The following is an 18,941-nucleotide window of genomic DNA, read 5'->3' as shown; positions in this document are numbered from 1 at the left end:
TATATATTAGCCTCTCAATCTTTGGTGCACCAGTGTGACTGAATTGAGGGTAACAAAAGATGACTCACACATGTATTTCGGGATGTACACTGTGGGTGACAAGTTGAAATGGCCAGTCAGAATTTATCATGAAAAACGTGACTGAGTGATTTGGTGTGTAGTAAACATGTTTTCAACAACAGTATGCATTTGTTGGACATATGTTAGTGTCTGTTAGTGTAGACAGCATTCTCAAACAGAGATTTTACTCAATATCGAAACAAAAGATGAGATTTGGAGCTTCTTGTGAGGATACTTCCAGACATCGTTCGAAAAAGTTTTGTCACATGAATTCGGCTATATGGATGTTCTAGATATGCGTGGAATTCCGTTTCACGTTGGATATACAGTTATGGGAAATCCGAAAACTGCGTTTACGTACTGAATTCCAGGAAGCACGCGAGCACTCGTCGATTATCAGGGAGTCTTTAGCGACCTTCAGAGTAGTGTTTCCTCAAGCGTATTTGTTTGGGTTTGCCTCGAGACAATCATGCACAGAAAGCTTTCCAGCCTCTAGCGAGTGAACGAAGCAATCTAGCGTAGAAGCTTACGCGTTTATTATATTTCTTTTCAGTCGACACTCCTCTCGGTGCGTTTTAAATACCGCCGCGATCGATATCTTTTGATCACTCAGTGCCAGCGTGCCGGTTGATTGGTAGACTGTAGTAGCTGCTTCGATGTGTCAGAGACTTAGCGCGTGTGCGTGTCCGTTCGTCGTTCCACCATTGATGTGGCATGTGACTTGAGTGGCTGATTGGATGTGTGTCCGATTGGTTGGCTCGGGTGAGCACCGTGGGTTGACTGGATATGTGACTCAGTCGTTTTGCTTACCTGCCACGAAAGCGGACCAGTTTTGGCCGCGTATACTCGATACACCCGTGTCCGTACTTACATACACCCGTGCCGTACTTACATGTTCTTCTGACTTACTGTGAACCACAGTATAGACTTTTGGTTTTAATACAACCCATACATTGCCTGGACAGTGGATACATTGCAGCTAGTCAACCTCCACACGTTGTCTCATTAGAAATCACCGCGACTTCAGAATATCAAACAGGGAATTTTGCTACCAATTACGCTAGCTTGGGTGACCTTTTTTCCACTAAAAATTGGGAAAAGGTGACAATTTTTCTACCAAGTAAATGGTTTTTTCTGTATCCACACATAAGCAAAATAACTGTCCAGCAGGTTTCAAGCGCTGGGGCTGCTAATTGACTGAATAGTCCTGACAGTCAGGTCAATCGATCGTCACAAACGGAACAGTTATTGGGTCGTCTTTCGAACGGTCGGGCTTACCAATTACATCGTTGATGTATGAGCATGTTCACCTGTTCAGATTTGAAAATTTAGAGGTGTCCAGCGTGGACTGGTTGGAGTAAGAGTAACACGTCATCCTCGTATTTCAGGTGTGCGAAGTTCAAACCGTGATAGACCCCAGGATATGTGCTGCTGATCAGCTCAAATATGAGCGAAACTGGAGTCCAGTGTTTGCCCATTTTGGTGTAGAATCACTGAACTGATTATACCTGAACAGGTCGAAGATTGTTGAAACAGATGGTGTGCACGTAAACACCACAGACCCTGCAAACTTCTACAGCAAAAAAAGCACGTTTCGTTGATGGCTAAATATGTGGAAAATACACGACCCCTTATGTGTGACTTTCGTCTTCACTGACCGTATGTTATTTCACGTAGACAGTTTTCGATGCCAAATTTGTACAGTATGTTTACAAGTAGACCTCCAGACGACAAGACGGATACTCTGCAAAAGTCTGAGAAAAAGATGTCAGGATGGCAACCAACCCTTATTGTGCAGTTCGCTCTCTGGGGAAAAATAACTTACATGGGCTATTCTGGTACGAGTAAGATTTTACAAATAAAATTATGTGATATCATGTGCTGAGACAGAGATAACATATTGTATTATGTCTAATCACGTGGATATCAGACACCCACATACTTAAACTAATGGTCCCCAAAATTTTGCAGTCAATAGACAAGGCAGTAATTTAGTTTCTTGCCGAAACGTATTAATTATTAGATTGATCAGACAACTTTCAAAACCTACGACCAGTTTTAATCCTGCTAAGGAGCATTACACACATAAAATTCTCAAGTATCCGAGGAGGGATTCTAACTGAATATTCAGTGGATTTATGGAGTGATCGCTTGCCTATGGCCAGCTAGAGATTCTGTCACATTGTTTGAGGCCGACCATAGGATATTCACCCTTTATTGTCCCACAGAGTATTGCATTTTAACGTGAATTGGCCGTAAACTAATTGCTTTTATAGCGTGTTGACTGTTGTCTTGTTGAAAATCTTCATTTCTTCTGTTACACCCTAGGATATCGTATTCGAATTTACATCAGTCATATTTTGTTCTTGCACACCGGTCGTGATTTGCTCGCGTGATTAGTTGGACCGATAAGCATTGGAGTAATGTGACTGCCAAATCTGGTTGTTCTTGAGCATTTTCAGTCCCCATGGCCAAAATCCAAAGCCTATTTGTTACATTTCATTGAGAGAATTCTCAGATTATGCTGAACAAGATCGTGAACTATTTGTGAAACGGGGCAAACTAGAAGCTATCCCTTCGTTCTAGTTCTCAAAACAACTCATATCCCTGTTACCAGTAACCTCACTGGTCGGGTCCCGGAGTTTATTGTTCTATCCGCAGAACAGCCTTTCACGAATTGCCGCACGACAGATTTCCCTGTTGGTCTCAAACTCTACCCCCACTGGACATCAGCGACTGTGTTTTCTTTCATCAGGTCATTCGCTGGACTGTGGGTTGTCAGCGATTCCAGGTACACAAACGCATATGAATTAGTTATTCAAGGTGATAGCAGCCCCCCACAAACCCTAGATGCTTTCAAAGCCATTCAACCGGTCTTTTACACTGTTTCCGCCCCTATCTCAGTAATCCATCGTGTTTAATCACGGAATCCACGTCAAATGATCACGTGTTGTCTTGCTCTTCGAGTGTCAGCTGACCGAGGTCCGATTAAGTGGTACAGTCTGAGTGACAGCTATTCACTGTGCTTATCAGTCACTGGTGAGTGATTGGCTCTGTTCGAACGACGAACTGGAAGATCGCGAACTCTAGGCTTCCTGGAGTTCTGTGAGATAAACACAAATGATTCCCAAAAGGAATGAAGCAACTGTTTGTGTTTGAAGGCTTTGTGTAAAGCTCGACTTCACTTGAACAAGGAAGTCTTCGCTGCTATGACAGTGAATTATTCAAGCATTAGGACTTTTACAATCACTTGGACAAAGAAACAACCAGTCTGGAAAACAGCCGGCCTTCTGAGACTCTGAGAACATAGCCTTAAATGTTCGTTCAATCGATCATTTGTCCCAAGCAAAACCAAATGTTCTTGAATGACGTTTGGCGTCACAATCCTGTGTTTAGATCTTGTTTGTTGTTCAGTACAGTGTCCTGGTGTTTATAATCTTGCTACTTTTAGACATGCGATTACTGGTCCGTCACCGATAGCTACCTTCTCATCAGAATCCGGGCAAAATACCTAGCGTTTCAAGGAATTTGCAAACTTAGTTCAACACTTCGTTGCGATGGACAGTGTTATGAAAGTTCATTTATTTAAGCACGCTCTACCTGTAAGCACAGTTACTAGCTGACGACGATGGACAATTTCCTCGACTGTTGAGCTTTCTATCATTCCCGCAAGCAGACAGCCAAAATTGGACCAAATGAGCGAATTTTTCGAGCAAAATATAAGTTGCGATATATCTAGTTCATGCGCGATTAGATCACACTGCTGATTGGCTGATCACTGGCCTAACGGTTTGGCCTTCGGTTATTGGCCGCCAGCTAGCTGGTTCTAATCGCCATGTAGATTTTTGCTGCTGATAATTTTCAACCGGGTTCTCAGCTTTTTGGAAAGGATCGAAGTTGCTCACTTGACCAAGTTTCGATTAGAATGGTGTGTGGGAGTTCCAGTCGTGGACGATATTGTTCTGACCGATAAATTAAGAAATTTTGGAATGCTCACAAACTACTCATAAGGTTACTGAAAACTCTTGGACACTCCAAGATTCGTTTTGCCGTTCTTTGGGCTCATCAGGTCAACATGATGCTCTTCTTGATGAGAGATTCAGCTGGAACATACGCGTATCACGATATATCGAATGTCTTGCCGACGTAAACATGGGGCGGTCTGGTGCAGCACACTCAGTTGCTGAAGTTATCCGGACACATGACCTCGCGTTGCTTTTAGGGATTTCACTGGGTGTAAACGGCAACACAGTTTCAGAGGTTCCGAATTGAATAATAAAGTTTTTTACGAGAAGACAGAAGGGGCGATCGGGTTTTGTCCTTGAGATATGTGCAAAGCGAATCATAACTTAAAATATGTCGGCGCCTGAACAATGTTCTCTTATCACGTGATCAGAAAAGCAGTTGAATGTTTGTGACTTTGTAGCTTCTACAACAAGCAAAAGACGTCTGTGAGTAATTTATATACGATGAGAGAACAGCTGACTCACATCTTTTACAGCTGCATCTAGATTGATTAGAAAAACCAAATGAAATACTCAAAATGAAATACGTCGATAGTCACTATACACATTTGACCGAACACCAAAAAGACAATCGATTATTAGAACACTGATTTATGACGGACACCCAAAGCCGAATCATAAAAAAGTTTGAATGTTCCACGTCCGGTCAAAAATTTTATGCAAAAAAAGATGTGACAAAATTGTTTTCAGAATGAACAACCGCATGTATTTTTACTGAACAACGTAAAAACGTATACCGTGGCTTCGAAAACTGAGCACTTGTTCAAGAAGGATTAGGGGAGGTTGTTTTCAGTTCGCTCGACCGGGCTGCACTTCGGATTCCATCAGTTCGACACTTTTTGGAACGATAGATTACCAACCTGTTCACCGGCTCTGCGCACCGACCGAAACGATGGGTTTGCTTTTTGTCAGACGTCTGATCGGCGCTAATGGGCAAATAAACCAAAGTGCTGCGTTCGTTTAAAGCCAAATCACATGTGTGGGCCACTCAATCAATTGATATTTTTTCACGTTGAATCACGTGGGCCCGACTGTCGAAAGAATTTACATGCAAGAAACTGACTGCGGTAAACATCTGGTGTTATTCCACTTAGTTCGGCGAATTCTCCAGCATCTTCCAGGCTGCCGACACATCCAACGAGCGTGCTTAGAATGGAACAAGAAACAATGCGCAGTGCCTGAAATGCCTATTTGGGTGACGTCTCTTGAGAAAACCCAAAATATTGACATAATTTTCACCGAATCCCTAAGTGAAAAGCCCCTCATCTCAACATACATATGAACTACCATGTTTACTTAAATCTACGTAGGCATTATGTAACGTTCCATTCAATGATGTGTTGTCGCTTTTGTTGTTATGATCTCATTGTGGTCTGTCCCTTGGAGCATAGCAAGTACGAATTTTTTTCAGCCTTCCTATTATAGTGCCTATGCAACTGCTTGCTTTCGCCCATTGTTATACAATGATACGATGAGCATAGACTGGGTCAGTTAAATTGTACTGGATAAGCTACNGCTGGTTTTTCTCATGAACTGCTGTGAATCAAAACGCTGCGCTGAAATGAAACCATCCCACCATAAAAGAGCGCATAACCTCTCGGGCTGAATTCCTTTGCTCTAGGAAGGCATGTGAGTATCTCCCAAAAGGGACCGGCTTAATGACTCAGGTGAACTACGATATGCACTTTTGAGAGATCTCTATGGTGAAACAACTAGTAAAGTGGATCTACAATTCAAAAAACCAACATTATATGACGCCTATGCGTTGGCGAATGCCTTTCAAACTACGATGGAAATTTTTTGTTGAAATGCTACGCGCGCAGGCATGCCTAGCTAAAACCGATTGCATACAAATCGTAAAACACGACTGTCACAACGGCGCGGATGAGGGTACAACAACAGGGGATTAAGGGTAAAATCAATGCTACTTTTTGGGCATCTCTGAAAAACTAAAGAGGATGACGTTACTGACACGCCCGCGTATGCAACGATGGAGCATGGCAGGTACGGGCAAGTTCACTAACAAGGCATTCGATAGGAGTTAAAACTTGGCGTTTCTGTACTAACCGGTTTTTTTTGAAAAAAATACATCAAGCTTCCTTTCTTGTAAAATGAGGGAAAAAGTACTCCCCTTACGACGTTTGGTCTCAAAAAAACACATTAATGCCGAAAAGTACGGCTAAGAGAAATGGAGAGGTGGTTTCGAAGAAGGGCGCGATTTTGGCTTGGGACTCTTCGGGTTACAAGATGCCGAACTCTTTCAAATCATTCCAACTTAATCGCTGAACACGCATACGCAAGTTGATAGCTCAGTTTAATTCAGGTTCTTTCTAAATCCGCGGGCAATTTGCACACCATAAACTCACCGCTAGACCATATATCAACTAAAAAATAGGATATTCCTCATGAAGTGAACATCTTGATATAACTGCTTGGTAGACACGTTGATATGTGACTACACAGATATCATACCTGAGTTAGCCGTTCGATTAGCTGGGTTCGCAACATAGAGTGCAGTAGAAAAATGTTAGGTCTTTTGTTAAGAGGAACGTATCGAAAAAAAATCGAGTGTTTATCGTCCGTAATTTTTCAAAATGCATCAAACCCAGAGAATCACCATTCTCTATTTCATCATTCAACCAAATTCCTGCGAACATGTCTCAAATTGTCCCCCGTACGACACACTTAATTAGGTTGCGTATTCCATACCCATGTCTTTTGTGAAGTATTTGTCATACAACAATCGACAACGGATCAAAGTAGTCAACCGAATACATTGGCTCAGTTTCCACCGTGTGCTCTCGTGCCGGGTGGAGCCACAAGCTGGAATCAGGTCAATGGTATCTGGGACGTTATTGAAAAAAAACGTAACAAAGCAATCAGCAATAAAGTACATCCTGAATCACCGATCTATTTACCGTGATATAGTTTTCCATTGATGAGGACTTGAAAAAATGGGAAAACAAATCGAGATTACGGATTGCGTAGACTGTGGAAAGGTGTACTACGGTCTCAAGGACGTTCAGAGGATGTCGAAACTTACATTCGTATTCTACAGCGTATTTTAAAACTACAATAGAAAGCAGTATTCAGGGTAGAGTCTACGCTATCGATTGAAATTCCATATCCATATTCCAATCCCTTCACTTGCAGCAAACTTACGATATTCATTTTTCTGATTATCGGCTTTGAGGAGATTGGAAAATAAATGAACAACACGTTAGTAGTACAACCGAGGCTTTTAGGTTTGACATTTTCGTGATAATCCCAAAAATACTATCGGGTGACAAACGATTCTAGTCAGTTTTGAGGAAAGTTTGTTGTGAATCAAGTTACCAGTAATCATCTGGCTAAACAGGTGATTTTCAAACCTCCACGAAGGTTCCAGGAGAACAAATCAAGTGTATGGCTCACTAGGCGTTGTTCTGACCTCTGCATTTTACAAAAAACATCAGTATTGTGTTTACTCATTTGAAAATCGGGGCGATAAAAGCACATGAATGGAAACTGACGCTGTTTTCAAGGCTCATGATTACTGATGGAATACAAAGCAGTCAGCAAAAACAGGTAATACACTTTCATAAAGGGAACTACTCACAAGGTTGCTGAAAACTCTTCGACGACCCACGACCGATTTCGCCCTTCCAGTTCGGGCTCATCAGGTAGGCGCAGTCCTCGAGGTTCCGTCAACCTTATATTCTACACTCTTTGGAGTCGCGGTTTCCAAGATTTTAGTCAGCCTCCTCCACGAGTTAACGCATTGATCTGGTATGTAATTAACTCAGGTACTGAATAAGCACGAGTCTTTTTGGATGTAAATTTGGCGAGAAGTGGCCTTTTTATAATGTGCTTTATTAAATTCCATTAATAAAAACCAAAGCGCTGGCTGGAGGGACCATCAGACCAACTGAATATATGGATATAGGGTTGATTTAAACCACTGGCACCGCGGTCTTATTTCAGATTTGTAGATTCTACCAACCACAGGTTTTCGAACGTTAAATAGATGAGGCTGATTTCTGTCCATTGGATGACGGAGTTTGTAGATCGGGAGAACCTTCAAATCACCACTAACTGTGAACACATTGCAAAATTGAAAGGTGAACAAACGATCAAGTGTCACTTTTGCACCACAGATCAACTCCAAATTCATTAGAGATTTTACCTAATTAGGTTAAGCCAATCAGTGCTGAAAAGCCGAGAAACACTGCGCAGCTCTTTGGAGCTTATCACCAATGTGAATCTCAGCAGACTCCAAGGGGTCTCGAACCCGCGGCCGTTTGAGCATTGATCCAACACTTAAACGCTTTAAGTAGAACATAAAGTTGACCGAAACTCGGGGACTGCGCCTACCTGATGAGCCCCAAGAAGGCGAAACCGGTCGTGGGCTGTCGAGGAGTTTTCAGTTACCTTGTGAGTAGTACATTACTTAAACGTTTGGTCACGAATGCCTAATAAGAAATGTGGTTACTTCTCAATTAGACGAGACATTGCGTCAACAGGAGCACCAAACTATTATGGTTTTGCTTATATTTGCGGTGACTTACGTTCGATTCTTTCTGTTGAATTTTGAAGAGGCAAAAAAATTTAGGGCGTAACAGATAACTGAGCCTACAAGTTAGACAACATAGTTCGAAGTAGCCATACAGAGCAAGGCAGGTTCTAGATAATAAAAAAACTTGGCTTGAAAAGCAGTTCGGTTGAAATTCCATTTACGAGTTTGAAGTGGGGGTTGTCTAGATTCGCTGTCGTAAAGATGTATTATCCCGCAAAACGTACAACACATGAATCGGGAATCCACCGGCTGAAAAAAATCTAAATGTATTTATTCTTGCATGAACTACTGCGTAGCCATTTTGTATTGCGCTGGATTGAAATATACAGTTACTTGGAACGTCATCCTTTAGGATATCTAAAACCAAAAGGAAACCATACACCAACTAGTCATTTGAGAAGCACAAATTTTACAAAATACTAAAACCCTACGACGAAGTTAGTCCCGATTGTCTTCCTATCCGTAAGCGTTCTGCGGAACTTTCGAATAAAAGTATCTTTGCAACAGTTTTGCCCTTTTGGAGACCAATTATCGGGCTCCGGAATCAGAGTGTCTTGCACCCAACACGATTTTTCCTTAGCATAGTCTTCTTTTGGAATCGCCCATCGTCTTCAGTATTGTTGCCTATTGACATTGCGTTTACAAATCGCAAGAACTGTTGAGCAGGAAAACTTGACTATATTTCCAACATAGAAATGTTGTCACCCAAATTTTATGGATATGAACACGCATATTGATCGTTATCATGACACCTTTATCGCAGAACTCCGTATTTGCTTTCGGTTGGGAGTAACAATCTGAGCTTACCATTGTGAGTAGTGTTTGAGACACGGAAATATAACTTACAAGCAAATTACATACATAGAAAACCATTTTTTGACAGCTTTTGATGAACTGAGATTTGGAGAGTTCATTTATTCCGGTCTCGTCCAAAGAATCCCCCTTCTCCTCTTACACAGTGCTTATTGGCTCAGGATTTGAGTATGGAAAGTGTAACCGAACTTACTAGAAACGCGAGACGAAAGTGCGACCAATATTTTGCGAGCACTTGTTAGTACTTGATATTACTTATTAGTATTTGATAGTTTGGGTTGGAGTTGGAAAATTTAGTAGCCCCATTTGTATCCAGCACTCAGTTGCAAGTTGACTGCCTGTCAAACTGAAACTCCTTGAATACCAGCTGAATGTTTCTTTTGCAATGTTGTTCAGCTGGATATGTCCCATTTGCGGCTCACATCCAACCAAAAAGTCAAGGAATAGCTGAACAGTGAATCTCTTAACAGAGCAAGGCATTTGAATAACCAATCAAAAGCAAGCAATCATTTGGTCCGGAAAGACGAGTATTTTGGACAGAAAATTTCAACCAGCCAAGTAATTTCGAGAAGGTCAGCTGGCAAAGTAACAGAAATTGCGAAAGGAACAACGCAGAAAGAAATCAGACAAACAGTAGTAAAACCATTTTAAAACGGACAGAAGTGAAGGAAAGTTAAACCACAACACAAGAGAAATCGTTGAGGAACAAGTCAGAGTTTCCTGAGACAGAAGCTACTCAGAGCACCAATTGAATGCAAGGACGCAATGCAACACAATTTGAAACGGACCAATCAGATTCCGAGAAGAATGTATTCGAATTGGCTAGATTCAATAGCCGGTATCATCTAGCCGTTGATAACTACGTAAAACCATGCACGTAAGTAGGATCACTCAAACGATCAGATATTGATTATAACTCTTACACTGGTGTTGGACGTTCGCAAGTGAATTACCAAGCTTTGCAAAAGAATCATCGGGCACCTAGTCTACTGACAGTAGGAGAGGAGTGCGGGACTAATCCAAACATTTTGACCGGGAAAATGAAACTAAACAGGCAAGTTTTGTAAGGACCATTCCGCAAACGCTTGGCGGTTTAACTGGCAGTTCATGGACAAAAATCCCAATTACTTTGATAAATGAAAATCAAAGAAGTGTCTTTTGGCATGCAAAGTGGTTGGCAGATGGATATGATGTTGGATTTACCGCCTCTTACCGCCTCTCAAGCTTATAACTAGCTTGGTCTTTGGGATATCGCCTGTCTGAGGCCAGTTTACGCTGAAGCATGAAAGCGAAGTATGGAAGCCATTACCAGCAAACTCAGTCGCACTGGCCATTGCCGTCTCCCTCGACAGAGAGTCCGAGCTATTACCGTCAATGCACAGCTCCCCAATGAAACGTCTACTGATAACCCTGTATTTGCCTATCAATTGAGCAGCTCACACCTTCAATGCCCAACCTCCCCAAATCATCGGTGAACGAAGCTGTGGCAACTAAAACCACTATGCGACAAGTACACGGTCCTTGTAGGCGATAATGATGATGACGTCCTTCAACAAGCCTCTTCAGCGTGAGGCACCTCGTCCCTAAAAAGAATGAAGCTAAAGGCTTCCGAAATATAAGATTCCTAAGAAAGTGAGGGTGTTTGCCATTAAGTAAAATATTGTCCGCTCCACATCAGCTACCACTTGCGGGTTATTGGAATTTCTACTCCATAATGTCGTAGTACAAACGACAAAAAATGCTTTCATCCAGGAGTAAACCAACTGCAAACACCTCAGTTTACGTACAATGAACGAAGCCCAGAAATCCAACTTACAATCGGTTCCATTGTAGCAAACTGCAATATTATGAAAATATAACAATGTCAAATTGTGACTAAACAAAGCTCGATTTGTTGACAGTTCAGTTTCATCCTTCTAAGAGAGAGTCATTAGACAAGTGGCTAATATTGAAAAAAGAAATGAACAGTTTGACTGTGGTTGAAATCATATCACAACTTGCATAGTAAGGTGACGTTTCTTTTTCATGCAGCACTTAAATTTTAGATTAGTTCAATCGAAGTACGCAGCTAAAAAACACCACCAAGTTGCTTCATGCGTGGTGCAAACCCTGAGCAGTGAGAAAGCTTCATGAAGACTCGATAACACAGCCTTTTTGATGGGCGATTTCATCCAACTGCAGCTGTCTGAGATTCTACCATGTTTTATTCTGATCAAACAAAACAAGATATAACTCATTCTCCAACCAAATAGAGAGATATTTCTTTGTCTGATTCTAACCGAAGGGAGTCAGTTTGAACTCTCGGTTGTTACACACAATTCTGAAGGATGTGTGTGCAAACTATTTTAGTCCCGGGGCAAATGGAGTGGGTTTTGTCTGAAACGTCGTTTAACAAACAATTTCATGAATGACATGTAGATATCAGTGGCAATACCACTCGATCTCTGGCAATATTATCTCTTCGTTTGACATGGCTTGCCAGCAGTCTTACTCACGAAAAGCATCGGGATGGTAAAACCATCTAAATAGATTTACTTGCCCTCAAAACTACCTGATTGCACAGGACTTAGTTCTGAAGATGTTGTGGACTACAGTCCCTTAACGCGTTCTTAATACCATGAACCCCGGTCTGGATACCCACATGATCGCCTGTTGCGCTTGGCCAAACCAGAAAAGTCAATAAACTTGACAGCCAGCTGCTCTATTGATCACTGTCGCGTAAGAGCGGGTCAAAAATGTGACACTACGAATAGAACTCATCTGTCAAGGGCGAGTGAGGAACAGCCAATGAAATCTGTCTCAAAGAAAAACGGTTATTTCATTGGCAGTTATGTAGTCCCATCCCGTTCGGAGCTGGTTCTCCTAATATAAGTGTCTTTTGAGGCCCTACACACCAATGCTGAATACCGGTCTCGTTAATTACAAAGCATACAGTTGAGTCGAGCACATCTGATTACCTAAAAAAAGACTTTGGTGTTCTGCGAAACACTGATCACCAACATTGTTCATCAAAAAGAAGAGAGACCATGCTGATTAGTAATCAGCTGATGAATTCCATCGTCTTATACCCTTTCAAACTTCAAGAACTTGAATGCATGGTTCGGACAAGGCGTGAATCTGAATATGACTTTCGGAATTTGGTTGTCTCTGGTTTGCAATAAAACAAGAATTAGGCGAAAGAAGTGAGGAGAAAAAAGTGATTCCACATAGTTGGTTTAATTCGTGCAATTAGGGTGGCAAATTTTCGCACTCACTTCTCCCTAGCGGCACTGGAATTTGGAGGTTGACAAGGCATTTGTATAGCGATTGCAATTTCTTACCAATGCAATTCATTCACACGTACTTTTTTGATCTGGTGATCTTAAATTAAAATTGATTTCCAGGGAGAGTGAAGAACATAGATTTGCAGGACTTACCTTTTCCTAAGTTCTCTTTAAGAACAAAAATTGTCTCATATGAATTTAGGTCGGATAACTACGCCGATATGGACCTACGCTCCAGAAGCCTGGTACAACAGGCTCAATATATGAATCATTGAGATGATCTAGAATTTTCTGCAACGTATTGGTAGGGCGTTGGTGCTAGTTATCACAGTGGTCCGTTTTGTACTTTCACCTACGTTACCATACCGGTTTCTACAAGGGCTTGATTGACCTAAGCTCAGTGGTGAACGAGAAATGTCTTGTGCTGTGTAACTATTCTGTTTCATTTTCCCATCATCTTGTTTGTTAAAGCCACGGAATATCAACAAATCATTTTCATGTATTTCACAAAACTCCGATCCGAATACATCAACAGTTGAAGATTGACCGTTATTTACATGAAAACTATGGCGTCCAATTTGAAAGAAATGGCATCTGTGAATACGTCCGTGACGTTCGTCAGTACGTGGTTACTATGCACAAATTCCATTCGGAAAGCTTCACAGTCGAATTCTTGTTTGTTAGTACTGTCGTAACGGTGGATACTAGTGATGGGGCATGCGAGTAGTATACATTTTTCTCGTAGCTCCGCCCCGCATCTAATGGAAGGGTGGTCTATTAAAAAAATCTGTGAAACTACTTTGCAGCGTTCGTTTACGATTGCATGATAGTCAATGAATATTCACGAAAGTTCAGGATGCGTTAGGATGTTCAGTTTTCAAAAACCAGGTGCCTATGGGACGCCTACTTTCCAACAGTTTGTAACCGTTTAGTTGGTGATAAACGACTTCGTGGCGAGGGGCTTTCCTCCTTACACTGGTACTCAAGATTTCATCCGGCATGTGAAGTCACTTTCTGAGAAAGAGCTGGACACAGATTTTTTTCTTTTTTTGCAGTCCGTAGCGGCATGGAACTCACAAAACTCCAGAACCAGCTCGCTTTACGATTGGTGGTTGATCAGCTCCTCAATCGGGCCACTAGTTCCTGGTGGAAGGTGCGTCTAAATTCGGTTCTGTTCAACTTCACTTACTCCATTCACATCACGCGGCACACACATTGACTGCGTTTGAGTGTTATTTCTCACAACCATGCCTTCTGTGGTTTATGAGATCTTTAGGCCGGAACAGATTTGATTATTCGGTGAACTTAGTTTCAGAGGGTTGATATACACTTCTTGCTGCAGTGCCGCGTCCTGTGCACAATGCGATAGCTGGTTCGTTGGGAATGGTCCCCAACAAGAAGTTCAGGAACGTGCCTTTGCAACTGTTTTCTTGATGCCTTCCTACTAACGTGAATCCGAGTGTGGATAACCTCTTGGTAGCCTGATGCGCTTAGCCAATCAGAGGACCAATAAACGTGCGAATCAGCTGACCTATTGATCACTGACGCAAGTTATGTGCAACCGAAAGCGGTCTGTTTATAAAGTTTACGTGGAAAGTTCTATGGGCGCCAAGAGGTGATAGTGAAGGTAGAACTCATCTATCAAGGACAAGTGAAGAACAACCAATTAAATCTGTCCCGACGAAGACGAATATTCCGTTGACAGGTGTGTAGTCCAGTTACGTTCGGAGCTGGTTCCCCTAACACCAGCAGTATAGATAAACAGCAGAAGCTTTACGATTATAACTTCGAGCATATCGAGACCGCAGCAGAGAGACTGTGTTTCTTCTTAGCTTGCTGGTTTGTTTGCCTATTTAACCCTTTGATGTGTACTCTAATATTCACAGAGTGCATGATACAAGGCTGATATATTGTCAGGTGATTGAAACGCACAGTTCCCTGGTCTTTCACGTTGATATCTGGATGCATTAACCGATTGGCCGGTTGTTGTGAGCTAATCCAGCAGCCTGGAGGGTCGTGAACATAAAGCGGCCCTCATATTCTTCTGGGTGGTTGGTAACTACAAAGAGCACTCTAAGGTGTTGCTGGATCACAAGTTTGATATCGTATAAATATGGAACCTCAGAGTAAGAAGTAAAATGCATCTCCCTAGTTAGCCGAAATAAGTCCGTCGTAACGGACTTAGTACATTCGGAGTTTGGTTATAATTCTGCAATAATGGAGGTTGACCGGGTTTGGCGAATTCGCGTTAACATCACACGTGTCTGCACAGTACTCCTCAGCCTTGGCGCAGTTTTTGCAATAAGTTTACAAAAACTGGGAAATGGAGCACAGGACTCGATTTTCGCTTCCATTAGAGTTCATTGAAAGTGAATATACAATAGCCATGCCGGGGTTTGAACAACGCGCATCTGACATGCGAGGAGAGTATGTTACCTCTACTCCAACAGCAAATGTTGGACGGATCTCAATTTTCATATCCGAATCGGCGATCATTTTCAAGCTTGAGCGATATAAGTGGTAAGCCCTACGCGACGAACAAAGATACAGTGACCGCCCAGGTTGTATCGATCGAACGATCTGGGACGATATAGAACTTGCCTATGGAGAATTACGTCTGAACTGTTTCGGGATAATCGAGTCGGGCACTGCTCTGACATGCTCCGGATACTGGGCAGGTTTGGTATCCGGTGAGAACTTGCCTATGGAGAATTACGTCTGAAGTGTTTAGGGACAATCGAGTCGGGCACTGCTCTGAAATGCTTCGGATATTGGGCAGGTCAGGTATCCGGTATTTCATTGCTTGGCATTCTGTTTGATCACCTTATTACCGAATCCGAAGTTTCCCATTCTGAATGGGAATAAGGTCACATGATGTCTGCAGTCTTGAATACCGGAGGAATCCTCCGGAATTCACACGATCGAACACCTCTTCCCCAAGTTTACATGCGATGGTGGAGACAACCTAAACAACCTCACGGCATCTTAGTGGTGGCCCGATATGTCTACGCCCGATTCTCACACACAACTCAATAAAGTTAGGATTAGGCTTTGAACACTGTTTGGCAGCCAACCCACGGGCTTGCGCTGTAGTGCGTACTCTCGGTTTCCACTTCTGCCTCAGTGATATATTATCAAATCGATTTTTAACCCAAGAAGCCCAAAGCCCGGCAATGAGGGAGTGTAATCCTTGTGTGGGCGTTGACGTAAGGTTTCCTAATCTGGTTTTATAATATAAACGGAAGGTAGCTCCGGGGAAAATGGCCCAAAATGCAGAAAAACTCTTTCAACCAGGATTGATAGGGAAGGCCTGATTTCAAACCTGCACTTATGGGTTTTAGTGCTTCTTGTTTCAGAGGACTTGGGAGATATCCTGCTGATGCTGTCATAGTTTAATCGAGTGTCCATCTTATCTGCCGAAGGTTACTGGGTAAACATGCATGGGTCGTTCGTCTTCCAGACTACGGATAACAGCAGGCCCGTTCCTCTGACATTGAAGATCTTCAATGAAGAGATAAAGAACGTTAACAATGGATTTTCCTCACCCGTTAGATTCTGTGTGAGAACTGCAAGACAAAGAGGAAGTGTGAGTTGTTTCAATCTCTTCTGGATTCCCCAAATGAACGGACTCACTTTTTCCACAGAATGATATCACTGAAGAAATCAAACGGAATGATAATTCAGTGTATTTCCTCGAAATTACATTTACGGCCTTTTACAATCAAAATGGTCTCAAAATGGATCGATACGTGCAGTTCGATAGGTGTTCAACGCTGAAGGCAAACGGTGGTAATCAAATTTAGTCAACCAAAAGAAATCAAATGCGTGATTATTCATTATCGACCATAAGTAAACAGTGGGTCCATCCACAGCTTGAATTTACGGGGATTTCCCAACCACTCCCGAGATCTTAACCGCTGGACAGGGTTGAAAGTGTTTTGCAACAATGGCTTGTTTGCAAGTCTTTTTGTAACGGAATTTAAAAATGAGAATGACTTAGTTGCATTTGCAACTGAGGCTCAACATATTACTTGGATTTATGGAAAAATTTCAAAACTGAAAACGAAAAGTTCACTGGCACCGCTGGGACCTTTGAATGATGAGTAATGCGTGGTGGAATGGCTGTAAAGTGCCTCTCAACTTCACCTACAGGATGAAATTTTAACTAGCAAACTGATTGAATCTCACGCGTACAGTGCAGCGAATCAAACTGAATTTAATGAATAATAAATGCATTGCCATTGGAATTTATGCTTCCTTGTTTCTATGAGTGGAGTATACTTCGAATACTAGCGATCCCTATACTGTACTCGCATTCTACACTACAAGTACATCTAATACACCATTCAGTAAACTTCGGACGTTCCGAAAATTCAACCCACCTGTGGACTTTCACGTGTAAAACATCTTGCTGGGCGGTTGAATGGCTTCCGTCAAAGAACTGTAGGGTCGGTCCTCACTGACCTATTTAGTTCACTTTGCATACGCCGAAGATGATACATACAACGAGAGGTATTTTCTATATATATGTATACATATATATACGTATATGTGTGTGCACGCATTCATATATAGGTGTATGTGCACTGCATGTGACAGAAATCTCATTGAGTCATCATTCAAAAGACTCAATTTTGAATTAATCCCTGAAAAAAGATGATTTACTGAAGTATTCATCGAATTTGTTGTATAAAGCCCACAACTTTCTGTTTTTGTGTGGTCATCTTGATCAGAATTTTGTATTTCACTAAGTTTTACCGTTGGAATGTCTGTGCGCACTTCCGGCATATTTAATAAATATGTGGTGTGAGCTCGTAAAAAAATAATTTTGAAAGTTTTTCCTTCAGTCTCACAAATGATTCAGTTCTGAATAGGAAGAACAGTGACTAACGGCTATCTAAAAGAGACACAAAATATAAAGCAGTGGTTAGCAGAACTTCAGTAACACAGGTTTATGAAGTCACTTGTTTGAATTGTTATAAACGCAAGTTCAGACACATACTCTGGTACTTTGCGGAAACTGAAAAGAGAGAAACACGTAAGACGAGTGTTTATTGTTGGAAGTCGATGCTGAGTAACACGTAAACTTGTGTTTAGTAATCGTGAGAAATTCTATTCTGCAAGGACAGATAATATCCGTCCTGCATAATGATCAGGAAAACGGAAACAGGATTGTATAATGTTCCGTTGTCTGTTCGATAGGACCTCAACTAGATGGTTTGTGTCTTGAGCTATGTTGTGCTTTGATTTCCTGGTTTCCTCCTGATTATTCTGAATGGTTCACCAACGAATGGGGTCGACAGTTGACACGTTGCCAGGTCCAATCCTCCAGCTCAAAGTTACCACTCAACCTAGTGTCCTATATGGCGAAAATGTTCAGACTCATTTTATTGGAATGGAACAAGAGGCTGCCGAAATTTCGGGATAGGCCCACCAATGTTGAAATGTCCCTCAACGGCGATGCCTCTGTACCACCCTATTGATGATGCATGCCGTTTGAGAATCCATTGCTTTATGTTCGCCTACATTTAATTATTTTATTTGGAATATGCAGGCGACATCGTTCTCGTCTCCATAGAAGAGAAGACATGTATGGTTTTGAAGGAATGGTCCCCTGGCATGCAGTTTGCTCCCTATTAGGGAAACCAGCTCCAAACGTAACGGGACTACATAACAGCCAATGGAATAAACGTTTTCGTTGAAACAGATTTCATTGGTTGTTCTCCACTCGCCCTTGACAGATGAGTCGTGTTCTTAGTATCACTTATGACAGCGTGAACGCTACAGAGATCAACAGAGCAACTGGTTCGCACGTTCATTGACTTTTCTGGTTTGGTCAAGCGCACAAGGCGATCAATCGGTTATCCAGACCGGGGTTCACGGTACTGAGAAGGCATCAAGGAGTCTGTGGGCCACCACGCTCCCACAAAGTGGAAGGTTATGTCCTTGGACATGCAACCACTTACAATTCAAGGAGAGGCACTGGATGTATCTTGAAAGTTGTATTAGTTGTGATTGTGAAAACGGATCAACTTAACTTGTGTTTTCGGACCGCATATAGCCTTCAATTATTTCGTTCGTGTTCGTACTGTCGCACGGTGTGTTAGACGCGAATTATTATGCCTATGGAGGCTTATGAAAATCTATTCAAGTGGTCAGTAATTGAAGCTTTGCTATGGGGCATTAATTTTGTCCTACTTGGCCCCTCTGGACTTGCTCAATGTA

At 42.0% G+C, this 18,941-nt stretch overlaps 1 protein-coding gene across 1 annotated transcript in view; it reads right to left on the bottom strand.

Moving 5' to 3' along the window:
* Positions 1 to 1,769: 1,769 nt before the first annotated feature.
* The window catches only part of T265_03733 (hypothetical protein), a gene marked incomplete at both ends in the record, with an annotated part of 49,867 nt that continues 32,695 nt past the window's right edge, over positions 1,770 to 18,941 (bottom strand). Inside the window, 2 exons of the mRNA XM_009168280.1 lie at positions 1,770 to 1,804; positions 5,107 to 5,231. Of these exons, the coding sequence (XP_009166544.1) occupies positions 1,770 to 1,804; positions 5,107 to 5,231 (160 nt within the window). The remainder of the gene's footprint in view (positions 1,805 to 5,106; positions 5,232 to 18,941) is intronic.

Source organism: Opisthorchis viverrini, assembly GCF_000715545.1.
Source record: "Opisthorchis viverrini unplaced genomic scaffold opera_v5_54, whole genome shotgun sequence".
Classification (NCBI taxonomy): domain Eukaryota; kingdom Metazoa; phylum Platyhelminthes; class Trematoda; order Opisthorchiida; family Opisthorchiidae; genus Opisthorchis; species Opisthorchis viverrini.
This window is presented reverse-complemented; position numbering and strand designations above follow the sequence as displayed.